The 19,328-nt window shown below is 38.8% G+C and overlaps 2 protein-coding genes across 4 annotated transcripts; one reads left to right on the plus strand and one right to left on the minus strand.

Annotated features, from left to right (window-relative positions):
- Positions 1–5,828: 5,828 nt before the first annotated feature.
- Positions 5,829–14,597, plus strand: mier3b (mesoderm induction early response 1, family member 3 b). 3 transcript variants are annotated; one of them, XM_030417834.1, is made up of 13 exons: positions 5,829–5,940; positions 6,790–6,814; positions 7,146–7,291; positions 7,837–7,959; positions 8,048–8,171; positions 8,913–8,986; positions 9,115–9,187; positions 9,307–9,455; positions 9,666–9,747; positions 10,953–11,047; positions 11,169–11,296; positions 11,394–11,548; positions 11,675–14,597. In XM_030417834.1, the coding sequence occupies exons 1-13, from the start codon at positions 5,932–5,934 to the stop codon at positions 12,148–12,150; spliced, it is 1,659 nt and encodes a 552-aa protein (XP_030273694.1). In that variant the 5' UTR covers positions 5,829–5,931; the 3' UTR covers positions 12,151–14,597. The 3 variants fall into 3 exon arrangements, with proteins under 3 accessions (XP_030273694.1, XP_030273696.1, XP_030273695.1); XM_030417836.1 differs by lacking the exon at positions 5,829–5,940 and adding an exon at positions 5,952–6,620; XM_030417835.1 differs by lacking the exon at positions 5,829–5,940 and adding an exon at positions 5,952–6,609.
- A 60-nt stretch (positions 14,598–14,657) lies between these two features.
- elac1 (elaC ribonuclease Z 1) lies at positions 14,658–19,079 on the minus strand. Its single transcript, XM_030417837.1, has 5 exons — positions 18,809–19,079; positions 16,644–16,850; positions 16,451–16,509; positions 16,045–16,255; positions 14,658–15,940 (listed from the first exon to the last, which is right to left on the minus strand). Exons 1-5 carry the CDS (start codon positions 18,963–18,965, stop codon positions 15,468–15,470), a joined length of 1,107 nt encoding a protein of 368 aa, XP_030273697.1. The 5' UTR covers positions 18,966–19,079; the 3' UTR covers positions 14,658–15,467.
- Positions 19,080–19,328: the final 249 nt, after the last annotated feature.

The following is a 19,328-nucleotide window of genomic DNA, read 5'->3' on the forward strand; positions in this document are numbered from 1 at the left end:
AAAGTGAATAATTAGGTTACGATAATGAGAAAAGATCCGCACAGTGGATTTGTACAGCGTACTTGCTTGTTACGACAGAAAAACCTGTAGAGGGAGTGGGTGTATGCAAAGTTAGACGATTAACCTTTAAAGATTTAACTTAGCAACCTTTCATTTAACATTTGTGCATACTTTGGAGACAAATGTGGGATGTTAGTTGAGTTGAGCTTGCACCCTGAGCTATTGAGAGCTGGAGGAGCTGTGGCAATGGTGCAATGGCTGCTGAACGTCACTCTGAAATAAACATCCTCGAATCTGAGAGAGACAGATACATGTTGTTATGTTACAGTACAGCAGCACAAACTCACTTTAATACTGTAATAGAAAAAGAACTCAGAACGTTCAAGGACACAAAAGAGGACCGGAACTCACGGCCAATACCAGCACATTTTATGAAAGGATCGCAGTGTGTCAATGTTATAAAACTCACCATGATACAGCGCTGACCATGGTAGGATTCTAGGATATTTCATCAGTAAACAGGTTGATGTCGGATGGGATGTCTGTTACGTATTCAATTCATGGCCTCCCTCTCAGACTGCTGCTTTAAATGCCCCCTTTGTTGAAGTGTGTGCTGTAACTGGCATCACCAGAGAGCTCACTAACAATTTGATGATTGCTCGGCCTGTCATGCATCCGTTTCCCCACTGCAGCCCGGCCTTAGTTTCTTCTCTCCTGTGATGTAAATCTAAAAACTAGATTTGTTTATTCTCACGGGAAAAGACGGGCGATGGAGCAGGATTTACTTTACAGCTGCCAGTTGCTTACATGCGTCTCAGGCGTTTGATACAAGTGTTGATATGTGCACACAATTTCAAAGGATTTCGTGGAAACTGCAGAAAGTGCAACAGCTCGTTTACGTTACTCATCGGTATACGTCAAACTGACTAAGCCCTTCGGAGAGGTTTGTTGACACCACATGACTTGCTCCACAGATGCCGAATGTTTAGTGGTGCAGGCGGTAACTGTAACTGTAACTTGCACACACACCAAAAATCTGTGTCACTGCACGTTGTTTTACATAAGTGTGTGTGTGTGTGTGTGTGTGTGTGTGTGTTGTTGGTCCGGTCACTGCTGCAGCCTGACTGAGGGTGGTGTTTGGAGCACAGAGGAAATGGAAAATGTTAACGCTGAGTCATGAAGAACCCACAGCTGTCACACATTGCCACCTGGTGGCTTGTATACTTTAGAAAGGCGATGTCATGACAGTGTGTATGTAAAGTGCATGGTGAATTATGCCACGGTACTGACTTCATAATGGTTCAGTACAGAGAAGGAATCCAAACAAATGTGAGGCCTGCGGTTTAATCTTTATAGTTATTTGATTTTTAAAAAGTTGCTTTATTAAAACATACATTGCATTTATATATACATGTAAATACAGTGTTGTTAAAGTACCCAAGAGTCATACTTGAGTAAAAATAAAGATCCTATATCTTGTTCAAATATAGTATCTGATATGACATGTACTTAAGTATCAAAAGTACAAGTAAAAATACATTTAATATACATCTACATGTATGTTTAAACTGTAAACCTTTATTATTATCAACCAGGCCAGTTATTGGTTTTGATATTCAGCATTTCTCTGACTTATTTGTGATGGCTGATTAAGTAAATTGATATTAAAATGTGCTGCAATCTTCAAAGTAACTTGTAACAGTAAAGTTATCAGATGAATGGAGAAGATTGAAATGTGCAATATATCCCTCCAAAGTAGCATACAATTAAAAGTTGTGCTTAAGCTCAATACTTAAGTCTATGTACTTAGTTACGTTACATCACTGTAAATACACAATATAAACAGTTTTTCATGAAACACCTGTTGCACAAATGTGCATTTGATAAATAAAATGAGAATGTTAATTGAGCTTTTGTGCCATCCACCAAGCTTGAATAGTTAAACGATACACTGCATCGCTTCACATCACCCTCTAGTCTTTGTGTGCATGAAGCCAGGCATACCCCGATATGGACAAGTGCATTTCAACAAGTTTATTCCTGACGGTGTGACTCATCATCTTGGATGTGCAGGGATGCACCGTTAATTAATGGTTTATTCATGTTCAGACACCGTCCACAACAGTTATGAGTTGCAGTTCAAAGCCCTCCAGTGACGTAGCAAACAAATTAAAATCAAGAAGTATGCGGCCTATGTGTCATCTGGCCTGAGGTATAATTGATAATTATCAGGACCATTTTTTTATTACAAAGGGGTTCCTGTGCCTCGGTTGCTCTAATCGCACATCAGCTGAGTGGGCTTGATGCCGGCCAATCACAAAACCGGTGTAGGTGTGGGCCAGTGTTAATGAGCTACATCCTTTTCACACTGCAACAATGGATTGTGACCCTTTGTCACACATCTCTCCATAAACTACGTCACAGGATAACTTGTTGACCTGACAGTTTCACTCATTGGGTGAGGAACCCACCTCTTCCTGACTACATTGTTCTCGGACAGCAGGCTTCGAATGGGCTTTCAAATGGTTCTAATAATCATAAATTATCCCCAAAGAAAAGAGGGATGAGAGACAGATGGTTAGGGCTCTTATTTTACTGCTTTAATATGTGCACAAGGACACACAAATGGTAAAAGCGCACCACAAGTACTACTACTTAATCGAGAAGAAGAAGAAGAAGAAGAAGGAGAAGAAGAGTCAGACTTCATCTTGGATATTAAAGGGGGAGTGTGCAATAAGAAATTTAAACTCAGAATTTTTTGATTTACAATAATAATGAGGCAGTAACTCAGAAATATTTATTTTCTCCGTAACTGAATAAACAAGCTGTTCTCAGAGGATAATAAAGTGTTTGAAGCTAGAGAGGTGGCAGGGTCCGCCACATATAAACAGGATGAAATTGTGTTGTCCTTTAAGGTCAGTTTGTTTATTCAGTTTATTCAGTCATGAAAACAAAGAGCGTTTGTTTACTTTGTTTGTTTAGGCATAAAACAATAGTCAACAAAGATCTTTTTCTCCCCTGATTTCTTCCCTGAGCGACATAATGCATCTTCAAGAGTCTTTAGCCACTTTATCGGCTCTTTATTATGGTCCAACTTCGCTCAGTGAAGGGGTCAACAGATGTGGCCTGCAGAAGGATGTGCTCCTCAACTGTCTCAACACGGTGACTCATTTGTTTGTAGACTCCTCCAATCGAAGCCCACGCTTCACCTCCTACGCATTACGGGGGATTCTGTTTTCCAAAGACAGAAGTGTTTACATGCGACGAGAGAAAAAAAAAGAAAAAAAAGCCAATAACAAATTAAATGTGACCAGTATATAAACAACAGCCTGTGACCCTTTGCTGTAGTTAAACTAAAGAGTTCCACACTCACCGCTTGCAAGCCATGAGTCAGTACGGTTGACAGTTATGCAGTCTGTCTAGATGGTTATGCAAGAACGATTACAGATTCACAGATTCTAATGTTTATGCATGCATGTTAATATATGCATTGGTGTGGTTGAACGAGGATGTGTATTAAAAGTGTGAGCATGAAGTTCTTAGTTAACGGACACAATCTAGACATCAGACTGCTCTCCTTTCTCTCATTCTGTGTCTTCTAGCTGCAGGTCTCATCTCATTGTTTTTCCACGTGTTCGCTGAGAACAGCAAATGTAGCTGCATGTTTATACTCCCTTTTTTTTTTTTTTTAAGACAAACCAGAATGATGCTCTTTACACAAAAATTGACTTGGGCGGACTCACATCACTGTTTTAATGACTTGGAATGTGACTCGACAGAAAATAAATGAGCTGAGATTTGACTTTGACTTAAGACATGAAGAGTCACATATGTTGTCTGTGTTCATTTCATGTTTTTAGTTTAGTTTAGTCTTTTTTTTTAATCTGGCTGTCAGTATTTCACACTTGAAGTGGGAAAGGAATATTTTTTTGATCACGAAGAAATTAAGAAAGCTTTTATAAAACTTTTTTGTTTGAATATATTATTTATTTCACTGAATCTCAATAAACAAATTCAACAGGTTGGATATATTGGTCAATAATATCATTATTTGACAGATACTAATATCTTGTCTCGTATGTTTATAAGGTCGGATACTGCAGGTAAGACTGGAGTTTCTTGTGTACAGGTAAACAGTGACTTGACTTTGGACTTGACTTGACACAACCTGTGATTTACTTAAGACACGGACTAATTGACATGAGTCCCATGTCTGGCAAAAACAAACTTTCTTTTATGCTGCAGGAAGGATGCCCGCCTCCCGTCCTGCTTCTGGATGAGCCAGGAAGCAGTTTATCATTTGAGTCTTGTGCACAGACAACTGCAGATCCCCCGCTGGCTGCAGCTGGTGCAGGAGTCACCTTGAAGGAGTGGAAATCTTTAAGTGTCTTTAGCTTCTTCTGTCCACAAAATAGCTATTCCAAGAGCCTGATGTTCAAAATGTACAAGATACAGTTACAAAAGTGTCTATCGCTGGTAATTAAGAGTGAAGTCCACCATGCCACCTTTACTCCTCCCTGTCCCAATAGGCAATCTGTTTTTGCATGTTACTGTATGATTGAAAAGATGATGAGGTTTCATAGTCCTCCAAAACAGGAAGAGGAGGGAGGAGGAGGGAAATATAAAGTTCTGTGAGTGGAGCAGCAATACTCTCAAAGGGTACTTTTGCCCTCTGCTGGTCTGTTAAACACATTTCAAACATATTTCAGTTTATAATTGTTTTAGCAAGTCTATTTAGTCCAAGCACTTTTGTGGTATGTCCAAAACTCGCTTTGAAGGGATAGTTGTTTTTTTTAATTATTAATTTGATTTAAATGAAGTGTTATGACTGAGATATTTCATGAGTAGGCCTGCTTACCTGTAATATGATGGATACAAATTAGCTTGTAGCTGTAGAGATTATTCAGTAAGTCAAGAATTTTTCACGCAGAAGAAAAATAAAAGCTTTCAACCGAATTAAACTTATTTGTGTTACAGAACTAGTCATGAAACCAATAGTTTATTCAGTGTTTGTAACCAGAACTGGTTTGAACTTTCGACCAAGTACTGTCTAAAGAAAACTGGCGACATTTTAGTAGAACAAAAATAAATGCTGCCAGAGCAAAATGAAATAATAACAATAACACTAACAACAACAATAACAATAATAGTGACGATAATAATAATAATAATAATAATAATAATAATAATAATAATAATAATAATCTACATGTTTTATTTGTGCCAGGTATGAATACTTTCATATGAAGTAGAGTATCAGAGAACAGGCAGGAAAATGATATTTGATATTGAAAACATAAATAAAACACTATAAAACAATACAAAACAATCAGGGTTTATGGTTGTACATGATGAACCTACCATATAAAGATAATCTGACACTTCAATAAGCTTACTTTTCTTAAAAGACACTCACTAATCAGTTTAGTATGTCATTATAACATGTAAAAGCAACAGCCAGCGTGAACAAACAACTATGAATATAAATAAAAGTCTCGCTAATTTCATTTAAAGGCATCGTGACCACATATCAAATTGCTAATGTTAAATAAACTAAAAAAAGAGCTGTAAAAAACGCCACATCTGTGTGAAACGGTATTGAGGAGACCAGGAAATCAGCTGGGATGCTCCGATACCGCTCCAGGAATGTTCTTGTATAATTATCATTGTGTGAGCCACCAACGCCATAAACGACGTGTTATTAATAAATATTTGGTAATTCGTGGGTGTTTTGATTTCTATACATGTTTGTGTTTGTCATGTTTCCATACAGCGGCTTCACATCCACCGTGTGTAAATTATTCCCGTTAGTCTGGCCAGCGGTTGGTTTGAACGGCGTCACGACTACAACGGTCACCTGGATCGCTGATTGGCTCAGAGCGCTGATCCGGGTACTGCGCTAGATCGAGCCCATTAGCTAAAGGTACCAATATGGCGGAGGTAAGAGGGAAAACAGGGGAGAAGCAATCGATCTTAAATCGATATTTTTAAATTTTGTGTGCTTTATTTTTCATTTCCACGCCATCGATTGGGGCGACGATGGTTTTTGCCTTCTGTGTAGCGTGTTTCGTGTCATAATTGTCATTGTTATTCCTCTAAAATATGCTTGAATGTCTGGACTGATCCTTCACTACAAGGCCGCTGCGCCTTCGCTCTCTCAGCTGCTTCGGTGTAGCGGCTGTGTAAATTGATACGTAAATTTAACGTTAGCTTGTTGGTTAAAGGAAATAACAGATTGTATCGCGTTTGTTATGAATGGAAATTTGTTTTTCCCGTTCGGGATAAATTGGCGACAGCTATATGGTATAGGCCATTTAACTCTGTCGATTGCTGTGCCGCGCAAACGGAATTAGTGTTTACATTTTTCGGTGCATAACGTTAACATCAGGCTTTGGGGGGGTTAGCTTGCTGGCTAGCTTAACTGTTACAGAAGCCGACACTGTGTAAATCGTCTTGTCGCCCTCAGTTTATTCTTCTGTTTTACTTCGAGCGTCTCTTACGAAAAGTATCATTTTAATTATGTGGTTTTAAAACGACACTTTTGCTCAAAAGAGTCCTCAGTGTGCGGCTTCCAACTGCGGCTAACGTTGAATTAGCCACCTATTCCAGGTAACGTTAAGGTTAGCGGCAAATGCAGTTTTCCTGTTAACGGTGGTGAAAACACGAACTGTGAATGCATTTTCTTTCACTCGGCTTGATAGAACATGTCTGGATGAAGCGCTGATGTTGCACTTGAATCCATGTTTCAACTGTTGTTTTTATTTATGCTCTACTTTTATTATTTTGCAGGCTTCCCTAGGGAGTTCAAGTCCAGGTAAGAAAACATCTGTCTGAAATATAGACGTTTCCTCTCAGTTTTATCATGTATGTACTTAAGTTTACCTGCATTTTTGTGATAGGATTTTGCATAACAGAACTGTGACGATAACGTTGTATATTTTATTATATGTTTTATCAGAGAAAAAGCGCTTTGAAATGGCCAAAATGTAGTGGTTTTTTAAAATTATTATTGTAAAATGATAACTATTTACATGCATCTTATTAAACATGTGAATCTTTGATTTTCAGAGTTAAAAAAAAAAAAAAAAGCTTAATTGTGCGATAAATGTAAATATTGATGATTCTTCTTCTTCCCCCTTATTCAGTTGGCTCTTTGTCGTCAGAGGACCATGACTTTGACCCAACAGCAGAGATGTTAGTTCACGAGTATGATGACGAGAGGACCCTGGAGGAGGAAGAGTCTTTGGAGGGAGGGGGGAATTTCCGCTCGGAGCTTGCAGATCTGGAAAAGGTAAATTAGCGAAGGCACAGAATGTCTGAAAAACGATGAAAATGCCAACAAAAAACCCGACCAAAAACAATGACCTTAAATAATTGAATTCGCATTTGTGTGTATGCAAGATTTGTATCGTTTATAGTGAAAATCCAGGGAGACCGTCTTCTAAATGCAGTGGGGCTGCAAGTACTGACACTTTGCTGTCACCTGGGGAAAAAAGCTGACAGTTACTAGTGTGACCTATATAATGATATGGGGAAGCCAGCTCTTTTTATAGCAGCGGATGCTAAAGTCAAGTCTATGTACTGTTTACTCTGTAAAGTTCATCCATAAATTATCTCTTGGTGACGATTAATAAGTGTATCATTAGCCACTAACTGGCTTTAAGCTCATTTTGACAAAAAAAACAACATTATGCATAAAGATGTATAATTGGGTCAAAAGCACAAGGGTTTTCAGTTTGAAAGTTTTACTGTAATTTGAATGACACAGAAAATATAACAGTGGTTGTATTAAATTTATGGTTTGCCGAGTATAACCTTCCCCTTTTTTTCTTCCAGGAGGGGAACATGCCTTTGGAGGAACTCTTGGCCATCTATCGCTACGAAGCCTCAGCAGGCTCCAGTATAGACAGCTCCTCTGGAGACCTGACTGATGAGCTGCCAGACATGACGTTGGACAAGGTAAATAATGAACCTTAAATGGCGATGGTATTTAGCCAATTGAAAGATTGGGCTTCAATATACAATGAATTTTATTCTTTCTCCCTAGGAGGAAATAGCTAAAGACCTCTTGTCTGGGGACTATGAGGAGGAAACCCAGTCGTCAGCTGATGATCTGACTCCCTCTGTAACCTCACACGAGGCGACGGATTTCTTCCCAAGAACACTTCGGTGTAAGTGTGATGTAAAGTATAATTGAACGTATTGTCTTGAGCATTGCATTGGATGTATTGGATTGGTCATGTAATGCGATACAGTATCATGCGCTAGTTAATACAAATAAACCACCGGATTCAAGACATCAACAACTTTTTTATAACTAACTAATCTCCAGCTTATTTTCTTTATTAATTAATTAATTGTTTGGTATATCAAATGTCCGAATATAGTCCACTTTCCTAAAGCTTAATTTCCTAAAGCCCACGTTGACGTTTAGTGTTTTTATTTGTCCAGCGAAACAGTCCAAAACTTTTAGATCGTCACTTGACTTTCACATGAGAGTAATTACAGCAAATCTTCACAATTCAGAGGTGGACATGAGTGAAGGTTTGACATTTTTGTGTAAAAAATCACTTGGTTATTAAATGAGATATGAAATGATATATATATATATAATTTCTGCTTGATACTCATGCAAATAGTTAATTATAAAAAATGTGCAATTGTTGGTGATCTGTTTGATTTATAGCCTTATTGTTTCAGCACAGTGATATTTGTAGTTCTGTTTGCATACTTTTAAGCTTTCCAAAAAGTGTAGGTGACGTAATGTATCAAGTTTGTTGTTGGCATTTTAATTGCGTATTACAGTACCAAGACCGGTTTGGTCGGTAAAGCACTGGGCCTCAGCACCAATGAGGTGCCACTGGAATTCAGTTTGTGTCAAAGTATTTATTTGTTGTTTGTTTTTCCATCAGCCAACGCCATCTCTGATGGTGACAAAGAGTCAGAGTGTGATGAAGATGGCCCAAGCCCAGAGGATTCCAGAAAGGTAAAAGATACAATTTAATTTTGGGACACTTTAAAAGATGAAGTTCACTTAATGTTTTAAGTTGAATATCCAAAAGTGTTTTGTTAAACATTCTGTTTTTATTGACTTTTGTTTGATTTTCATCATAGGAAATAATGGTTGGAACTGAGTACCAAGCAGATGTTCCTTCTTGCCTCTGTCACTACAAAGATGGGGAGAAAGGTGACTTTTTTTTTTACATGTTCGTTAATGTGATGGCTTACAGTGATTCTAGCTATACAATAGAGACAAAGTCATATATACCAGGTGACTAATTTTACTTGATATACTTTCTGATGCAGCTTATGAAGATGAAGACGAGTTATTATGGAGCCCAGGTACATTGCCAGAGAACAAGGTTAGGAGTTTCCTGTGTGACGTGTTGTCACGGACAACAGATGAAAAGACAGGATGTGACAAACCAGGGATGCACGTTCGAGACAATGAACAGGTCAGTCATGTCTTAATGTTCCATCCGTTCATGTTGCGACACAATGAACACTGTATTTGATACATGCAGTTGGCATTATTTTGAATTGACTTTCATTCTCTGTGTCCTATAGCAATAATGATTTCAATACTTCAGATAATTTGTTTCTACGGTGCATGGGAATTATTTGCTTAATGTTCCTGTCGTGACCACTTCATTCTTTCCACATAGGCTTTGAATGAGCTCGTCAAGTGTAACTACAACACCCGTGAAGCACTAGAGAGACATTGCAGCCGTGTAAAGTCCTCAAAAGGTAAGCAAAGGAAAGACTGCAGGCTGCCAGCCAACCCAAAAAAAATCGTAAGAATCTCATTCTGTTGAAGGTAACTGTTATGTTTTGCTCAATTGATAATCGTCATGATACAATTGGCCGAGCATTTTCAAGGGTGCTGTGGCACTTTTAAATGTTCTGAGAAACCCATGTGCAGCTGCTGGAAAGTTTTCTCCGTAGCTCTTTAAAACTTAATGATCTGCTCTAGTTTGACAGTCAACAATGTACTGGGAAGGCACATCACGACCATGACCACAGCAACGACTATGCCAATCCATCTATTTGTATTCAAGACTTGTTACATACATACAAGCATTTTTTTCCCCTACACTTTCTTAATGAAGAAAATGTTTATTCACACTTGTTTATCTAAACACTGGAGGGGAAAAACAGAATAAAATACAACTAAAAACATTTAGAAAGGGTTCTTAAAATTAAGAAATGGTGTTAAATGTCCATTATGACACCAGTTTAATTTAGTAATGCAGTGTAACATGTATTCATGTTTTACATTTTATATAATTTATACTTAATATATATCCCTGAATATGATTCATGATTTTTAACAGCGATATGAATATTGCGCCCCATTGTAAGTCAATTCCATCCTTCTCATAACATCCCACAGTCACTTGTGATCACTAGTCTGAGCGCATCTTCTCATTTTTCATTCTTTGTCATGTTTCACTTTTGATGTGGTGAGAGGTTCCTCTGTCCTGCCTCTGACGTAAACTGTGCGCTTTTCAGCATTTGAGTTTTTAACACCGAGCCCTTAACCAATCACTGTCATCGCCCACAAGACATTTAACATGGAAGAATGAGCTCACTTATTCGCATGAAGTGAGCTCTGCGTGAGTTTCATGTGGCAATTAAAATCCGTTTCGTACAGGAACATAATAACAATACAGACCCATGTTGTGGTATGGTGTATGTATTTGTCACCCATTTGTCAGTGTGGGACCCACCTTTATACACAATCCTAAAAAAAAAAAAAAAAAAACTTTAAAAAAATAGTGACCTCACAATTGATTTTAATCAGCACATCGCATACAGTCTATAGAAATTCATAAATGACAGGTTTGACACACATTCAGTCTCGAAACCGGATGGCTCTACCCTTTTGTTTGCACATGGATTGCTTTATCGTGCACCAACAATATATTGATGTATTTCTGGTTTTATTTCAGGAAAATCGCCTCCGTGGTCAGAAGAGGAATGCAAGAACTTTGAACACGCACTACAGATGTATGACAAGAATTTTCACCTCATACAGAAACACAAAGTGAGTCTCATATCATGAGTGGACGAGATTTATTTTCTGTACAAGTACAAAGAACTACACATATTAAGCTGTGAAATGGTCTCATTCTTTGTATTTCTTCTCTTTTTTCCCCCCCCGTCAGGTGACAACACGAACAGTAGCAGAATGTGTGGCGTTTTACTACATGTGGAAAAAGTCGGAGCGCTTCGACTTTTTCGTGCAGCAGAATCGGTTTGGGAAGAAAAAGTATAGCAGCTATCCCGGTGTAACGTAAGTGTCAAGAGAAGTGTTTGGTGTTTAATACAGTGAGCTCTGAAAAGAAAATTATCGTTTAGAAGAAATGTTGAACATGTTTCTTTGGATCCAGTGACCTGATGGACAGGCTGGTTGATGAAGCAGAAGGACTGGCAGTGGACAGTTCCTCCTCTGTGTGTTCAGGAGCGGGCGGAGGAGGGCGGCTGGAAACCTCCGCGGACCAACAGCTTAGCCTGCTCAACTCTATCACTGCCAGCGACCTCACAGGTCAGTAATGGGATGGTAGAAAAACACAAAGACAGTTATTGTAGTAAAGATTTCAAGCATTTGTTAATGTCACGTCATTTTTATCAAATCATTCAGTGTTGATTGTGTGTCCTGTCTCCCCTGCAGCTTTGAGTAACAGTGTAGCCACAGTGTGCAGCCCTGCAGAGGTTAGTTGCCTGGACTCCTACAGCTTCCCTCAACTGGACAGTCTCCATCGTGGGTCCCTGAACCACGACGAATCCCTTGGGTTCCCTTCTAACGGCGCGGACCCCGACTGCCTCAACATGCTCGACGCTGGCTTCTACCACTCTGACCTGGGCCAGCTAGGAGGAGTGTGCGTCAACAAGGACTGCGAGCGGCCCTCCAAGAGACTCAAGATGGCCCTGCCCGACTCCTTTATCAATGACGTGTCTGTGGGTAACCTCGGCGTGGACTTTGAAGCGCGACGGACAGCGGCGCATCACCACCGAATTACCGGCGCCAAAATGGCGGTGTCCGTCACAGACTTTGGGAGCTTGGCTGGCAGCAATGAGCCCAACGGGTTTCTGGGAGCACATGCACGGCACCACACACAGCACACTGCGGCACTTCAGTCAGAGTGATCTTTGTCGTCTTCTCCCTTTGTTTCTCCCTTTTGAAAAATCCCTTATCCAGCTTGTACATAAGACTGACCTCACTGGAGAATCTGATTTGTTTAAATTCTATTATAAAAATATATATATATATATACATCTATATATATGTATATGAATATACTTTTTTGTTTTCATTTTTGTGTAATATGACATCAGTGATGTCTATCATATAGAACTAAAATCTTGATTTCTCTCAAGAGTTTATATAGCCATTTATTTTATTTTTGTTTCGCGGTCTTGAGATGTGTAACGTCCATGTACAGTGGGGCCCAGAGGCTGCAGTAGGAGAGTTGTGTATCTTCCTCCCTCACATCAACACACAACATCTTCAGAGCTACATTAAGTTATCCTGCCATTCTTTCGAGCTGCCAAAAATGGCTTAGTTTTCTGCCTCTAGTGTTAGTATTTAGTTGCTGCACTTTGTTGCTTGAAGTGGTACTTTTTTTTTATTATTATTATTGTTTTTAATTAGTGTTTGGTTTACAGGTACTTTTTTAGTAAACAGGCAGGTGCAAATGGGGTTTATTTGCCCCTGAATAAACCTGGCTAGACATTTGTATGAAGAGCAACACTAGCACGTAATTTAGCTTGGAGACCAGGAAGTGTCGTGGCCTCAGTTGCTAAGGCCTTCCAGCTTGGTTTATTTAAAGAAAAATCTTTTTCTCCTGTGGAAGCTTGTCTGTAGTTTGTATGCTCGTTTACTTTTCAACTGTTCAAAGTTGCCAAACTGGAACATGTGAGTGTTTGCAACAGTTCATTTTAAGTCAATCCCAAATTATAGTCCTCGATTCATAGTTTTTCTATTGGGTTTTTTAAACGGGTGACTACGAACACCTTTGTAGTGTAACATAATGGGAGTCACCTTGTTTTACAGGTGGAATTTTGGAAGTTTTTCTTTTCTTCTTTTTTTTCTTTTTTAATCCTGCTTCTCTCGTAGAGGGTATCAGTGAGACAAGAGAACCATAACAGCAATATTGCAATGCAAAGATATTGGTTAAATGGTTGATAAACGTAGACATCATCTGGCACCGTAAAGTTTGTATTTATTGCATATATGTTTACCTTTGGTGAGATTTTGTTTAATCCTTGGAACTAATGCTGTCATTCATGCTACTATTAGGCAAGCTTAGCTGTATTCGTCCTTTTAGTTGTAGTAAAAAAAGAAAATTAATGTTCAAATATGCTCCTAAATTAAGTAATGCCATTTCAGACCACTTCGCAAGCTTGGATTAAACCTGCTAGCAGTATTATCTCTTTATTTAAAGCCACTCTGTGTTTGTATTTAACCTCTGCCTAACCTCTACTGACTAGAGAGAATGCCTTCTATAATCTGGTCGACAATTTCTTGGAGTCTAGTAGCAGAAATGGAGCTTTCTTCTCTTGACTGAAGTCCATTTAATTGTGAATTGTAAAATGTTTAGCAGGTCATCGTCAGTTGATTGGATGCAGTAGTAGTGTTTACTTAATTTATCTATGCATTGTGCTATGAATAATTAGTTTGTTTCAGGGGTACAACATGTTTGTTATGTCCATAAATCTTGTAATGCACCATGTGTGTACAGACAGGATCCATGCATATAGACCATCATTAAGTTTTTGTTTTGTTTTTTATAATTCAGTTTATAAGCCCAGCGTCAGAAGATATTCACTTTGCGTTTCATGTAAATAATTAGCAAATAGCCTTTAAAAAGTCTATTAACTGACCTCTTACACTTGTGAATCTGTGTTAATACAAAGGTTTTAATTTGATTCCTTGTCAAAAAGGCAATAATTTGTAGATATGTACAGATATTTTGGGTTTTGCATTTTACCAGTTGACTTGGTGTTTGAATTTTATTTAGTTTTTTCTCTCTTTGGGAAAAGTCATGATACCCAGAACCCCCTCCCCCCCAGGACCCAGCTGAAACCACGCATGCCAGCTGCGTCTGTTTTCTCAAGTGTACCACTGAAAACGGTTTTACCTAAAGACGTATTGATATGACTCAGTGTTGCAGATTTGCATTCAAAACTTGCAGCCATGTGTAAAAGACACTCATCTTTCTTTCCTCGAAAAAAAAAAAATCTTTTTTCCATGTCGTCGTCTATATTTGTCTCGATGGTAAAGGGATGGCTGCTGCTCTAAGTATGTGGAGAGCTAGTTTCTCTTTTAATGCAATGTGCATAATGCAGTAGGTCCTCCGAGCTCTTCTAGCTTTAGCAGTGCAGTGATATTTATTTCACCTGTGGTTTGTACAAAGACTCAGAAAAACTGTCAGAATGTAAAGGCCATTAAGTAGTAGAAGTAGGTTTTTTTCACCACTCTGTGAACTCTCGAAAATGTGATATTTTATTGATATCTCATGGTATGAGACTTGTGTGTGCAAGCGAGCACTAAGCAAATTTATTTTATATTTTGTATTGTGTTTTGAAGTTTTAAAAAGGAAAAAAACAAAAAAAATTATAGCAGTTGTGGTTTTGACAAAGAAAAACTTGAGTCCTTTGATGAAAACAGAAACACCTTTGTGAATAAAAAACCTACAAAACTTAAAAATGTATATCCAGAAATATAGACAATCAAAAACTTCACTATGAGAAATGTTCAAGAAGCTATCTTTATTGTTTATAAGAATTGTACATAAACATTGAGTTGTTTTTTTTTTTTTTTTTTTTTTTTTTTCTTTTGTTAAACATTATTTTGTATTTTCTGTTGTACTTTAATACCTTGTGTACAGATCCAGAAATAAAGCTCTGGAAAAGGTTTGTGAGACGATCGCACGCTCTTTTCTCATCACATGCATTCTCTATGTTTACTGATTCATAAGGAGAGATTGTGGTCAACGTGAAAGAAAATGTGAGTAAAACTGAAACCTATGACGTGATTATTCACACAGTGTCACAGAGAGAATATCTGATTGAAATTTGCGCCCTTTTTTTTTCAAATTAAGAACGGCTGTTAATAATCCCTACTTAACTTGTTATCACAGTAGGTTAGACAGTTCTTTACTTTGGAAACAGATCTTTAACTTTAGGGATGCATGATAATATGGCCACGTCTGATAAAGGCTTTAAATTCAAATATTCACAAAGGCACAAAATGAAAATTTCTGCAGATATGACAATAAACTGACTTTTTATATATATATATATATATACATATATATATATACATATATATACATATATACATATATACATATACAGTATATATATATATATATACATATATATATATATATAACTGTTCACGGCCAACAGACATCTGCTCTGTTCTTAATCATACCTACTACACCAGTAGTTTAATCCCATCATCTCTTAAGAGGAATGTTCAGCGTAAGAAAGTCCTCAGCTAGAGTCACCTCAACACCACTGTCCCGCAGAGCGTCTTCAGCCTGTCTCTTAAGCTCCGAGACGTCATCTTCGTCCCCTTCTTTCAGCAGGGAGCTGGGTTTGTATCTCTGACTGAAGTGGTACAGCACCAGCCTCCGCGCGCAGCAAGCCCGAGCCACTGCCGCCGCCATTTCAGGCGTGCTGTGTCCGTGGTCCACCGCTTTCTCTCGGTGCTCGTTCCCGAGGGTGGCCTCGTGAACCAGAACGTCCGCTCCGTTGCACAACGTCAGCGGCCCGTCCCCGAGAACTGAGCTGCAGTCCCCTAAAATGCAGACTTTTCTCCCGGGGATGGTTTCTTCCAACACCTCACTGGGCAGAACGACACGCCCGCCCTCCAGAGTTACTGGCTCTCCAGCTTTCAGGCGGCCGTAAAGCGGCCCAGGTTTCAGGCCTGGGGGACACAAAATAAGACCACTGTCTGTGTTTGAATTCATACTATTTTTGTCCTGTTTCAGATTTCTGTAAAATAAAGAAAGAATAAGAAAGAGCATTCACCTAGTTCCTTCAGGAGTTCAGTCTTCAGTCTTCCGGGTCGATCGTGCTCCTGAATGCAGAAACCAAACGAGGGGATGCGATGAAATAACCTGAAGGCCTTGACCGCGAACTTCTTGTCTTCAAAAAGGAGGTAAGAGTTACTGGAGACATCCAGGGAGATCGTCCGGCCTGGCTGCTCCTGTGGGTGTAGAGGGCCGCGCTCTGCTGTCGCCTGAAGAGACACAAAACCAAAACACAACATTAAAGATGACGCCACACATTTTACCAAAATGACTAAATGACTGGATCAATCCTGCTACAGAAACATTTGGGATTGGAAGTAGGGCTCAATCTGGACACCGCAACTAAACAGAGAGCTGAGGTGTGATTTCACCAAACACAAATAACACAAAAATCAGACACATACCTCCGGGCTGAGCTGTCCTTCCTCTGGACTCTGGTCAGTTGTGGGTTCCAGCTCGTGCACTACATCAACATACATAAATATAAAAGTAGATGAGATGACAGCACAGGATGTTACATGATATTACAATGAAACAGCAAGGAAAAGATTGAATGAAATAAAACAGACTAAATGTAGTAACTTCTTCTGCGACTACCTGCGTAAGGGAAGAGCAGCTGCGAGGCCGTGAGGCCAAGCGTCACCCTCAGAAAATGCCGGAGGCCCCGAGGCCCGTAGATGTCCACACAGTTAGGGCTCTGCTGGGAGTCGGGGTTGGTGTTGAGGCTCACAGTGCAAAGGAGACCAGGCAGACCAAACAGGTGATCTCCATGCAGGTGGGAGATGAAAACCTTGGTGATTCGACCTGGTAAATAACATGATAAATGACTTGTTATCAGGTTGCTGGGGACATTCTGTCTAAATTAATTATGGAGGAAATCTGAGCTGGATTAAACTAAAGAAGGTTAAAATATCTTCTAGTTATCACATGAATCAGTTGTTGTTGTCTATAATCTTATAGACTCTGACAGTGATAATAAGAAATTATCAAGGTTCAATGTTCAGCGTTTTGTGTGAAAACATTTTTTTTCACATGTCAAGCTAAGTGAAAACATTTCTTTTTCAAGGTTGAAACTTTTCTCTCCGAATGAAAACATAAATCTTTCACAGGTGAAACTCTTCATTTCATGTGTCAAGCCGAGGAGGAGAAAAACATTTTTCTTGTGTAGATCCGATTGAAAACATTCTCACTCTATTGACAGGATCCTGTATTGACCTTATGTCAAATCAATTCCTTTATAGGTTAGATCATCATTGTATTTGCATCTTCTTCCTGATGCCTTACTCTATCACAGGTACAAATCTGGTTACATTTCACTGCAGCAATGTGGAGAAATCTCACCTCAAAATCCCCTCAAAAATGAATAAACTATTTACAGTATTCTGACCTTTGACCTTACGTCAAATCAGTTCCTTCATTGGTTGGAAAAAAAAATTTTAACGGGTGAAACCTTTCTTTTCATGTGTCCAGTCCAGAGGAAACATTTATTTTTTCATGTCTAGCTGAGAGAAAACAAATTTTGTTTCATGTGTCAAGCCAAGAAAAAAAATATATAATGTGTCAAACAGAGGTAAAATATTTTTTTCATGGTTGAATGCTTTGTTTTCATCCGTCAAGTGAAAAAAGTTTTACTTTCATGTGTTGAGCCGAGAAAAAAAAATGTGTTTCATGTGTTGAGCCGAGAAAAAAAAATGTGTTTCATGTGTTGAGCCGAGAAAGAAACACTTTTTTTTCATGTGTTGAGATGAGTGAAAACATTCCTTTTATGTGGTTGAAACCTTTGTTTTCATGTGTCAAGCAAATTGAAAATTTTCAGGGGTTGAACATATTTCTTTTTTCATGTGTTGAGCTGAGTGAAAACCGTTTTTTCACAAAAGAGAATTTTCTTTTTTTTTTTTTTTTAAAAAAAAAGAAGCTTTTTCATGTGTCGGGCTGAGTAAAAAAAAATAACGTTTAACGACTGAAAAATTTCTTTTTATGCTTCAAGCCGAGAGTTACATTTCAATGCAATGTGGCGAAAAACTCACCTGAAAACCACCATAAAAATGAACACACTCTATTTACAGTATTCTGACCTTTGACCTCACGTCAAATCAATTCCTTCCTTCATAGGTTAGAAAGTTAGGATTTCATGAGTCGAGCCGAGGGAAAAAAAAAAAAAAAATGTTTTCATTTGTCGATCCAACTGAAAAACATTTTTTTGACGGGTTAAACTTTCTGTTCATGTGTCGAGCCGAGGAAAATTTGTTTTGTTTCATGCGTAGAGCAGAGTGAACATTTTTTCACATGTTGAACACATTTTTTCACTCTGTTTCACACATAAAAAACACATTTTTTACTTTTGAAGAGAGCACCAGAAAAAAAAATCTACATTAAATCAGTTCAGTATTATTTTTTTTAATCATAATTATCACTAAAATCATGAAGAACAGCAAGAAGAAACATTATTTTTGTGTAAATCAAACAAACAATAGGGTAATTTATTGATGGTCCCTAAGTCAGCGAGGTTCTGGGAGGCGAGCTAACCGTCCTCCCCCTGCTGACACTGGGCTAAACTGAGTCTCCGGAGTGAATGTCTGTCAAATATCCAACCTAAAACTAACTTCACCTCGGTGGATTCGCGATACAGTGGAAAATGAAAGTGTGGGTGGTTGCTACAACTGAATACAGTTTATTTAAGTTCGGTGTTCAATGACTCTAAAGACGTTCACTTAGTTCCCCAGAAGGTGCAGCAGGCTGCGGGAGTGGCTGCAGTGACTAACCGGCTCTGAGCTGGCTCTTCATCAGTTGTGTCTGGGTTCCCTCCCCGCAGTCGAACAGCCAACACTCCCCTTCTGTCCGCAGCACCAGAGCCGAAGCCCCGCGGTGAGGGGACGGGTAGGCCGAGCCGGTCCCGAGGAAAGTCACGTCCATACTCATCCTCCCGAAGTTACAAGAAAACTGATTAAACTTGTCTACAGTTGAAGCAGCATGTTTCCTTCACTGACACATTTCTACGGTCGCCATGCTCATTGTAAACAGTCCCATGGTGATGACGTGTCAACAGCGACGGTGGTGCGTTCATGTCAGGTCGAATTTCTCCAGATTAATAAAAGGGTCGATTAAAATATTTCCAGTCTGTTAAAAGTGCACAAAATTCCTTCTTCAATAAAAGTTCAGATATTGTTTTAAACTTTTGCTTTGGTTGGAAGTGAAAGTCACCCATATGAAAAGCAAAAAGTATCTCATATTAAATGTACTTAAGTATCAAAAGTAATTTTCTGGCAATGCATGTACTGTATA

The sequence above is a fragment of the Sparus aurata genome, chromosome 5, assembly GCF_900880675.1.
Source record: "Sparus aurata chromosome 5, fSpaAur1.1, whole genome shotgun sequence".
Classification (NCBI taxonomy): Eukaryota; Metazoa; Chordata; class Actinopteri; order Spariformes; family Sparidae; genus Sparus; species Sparus aurata.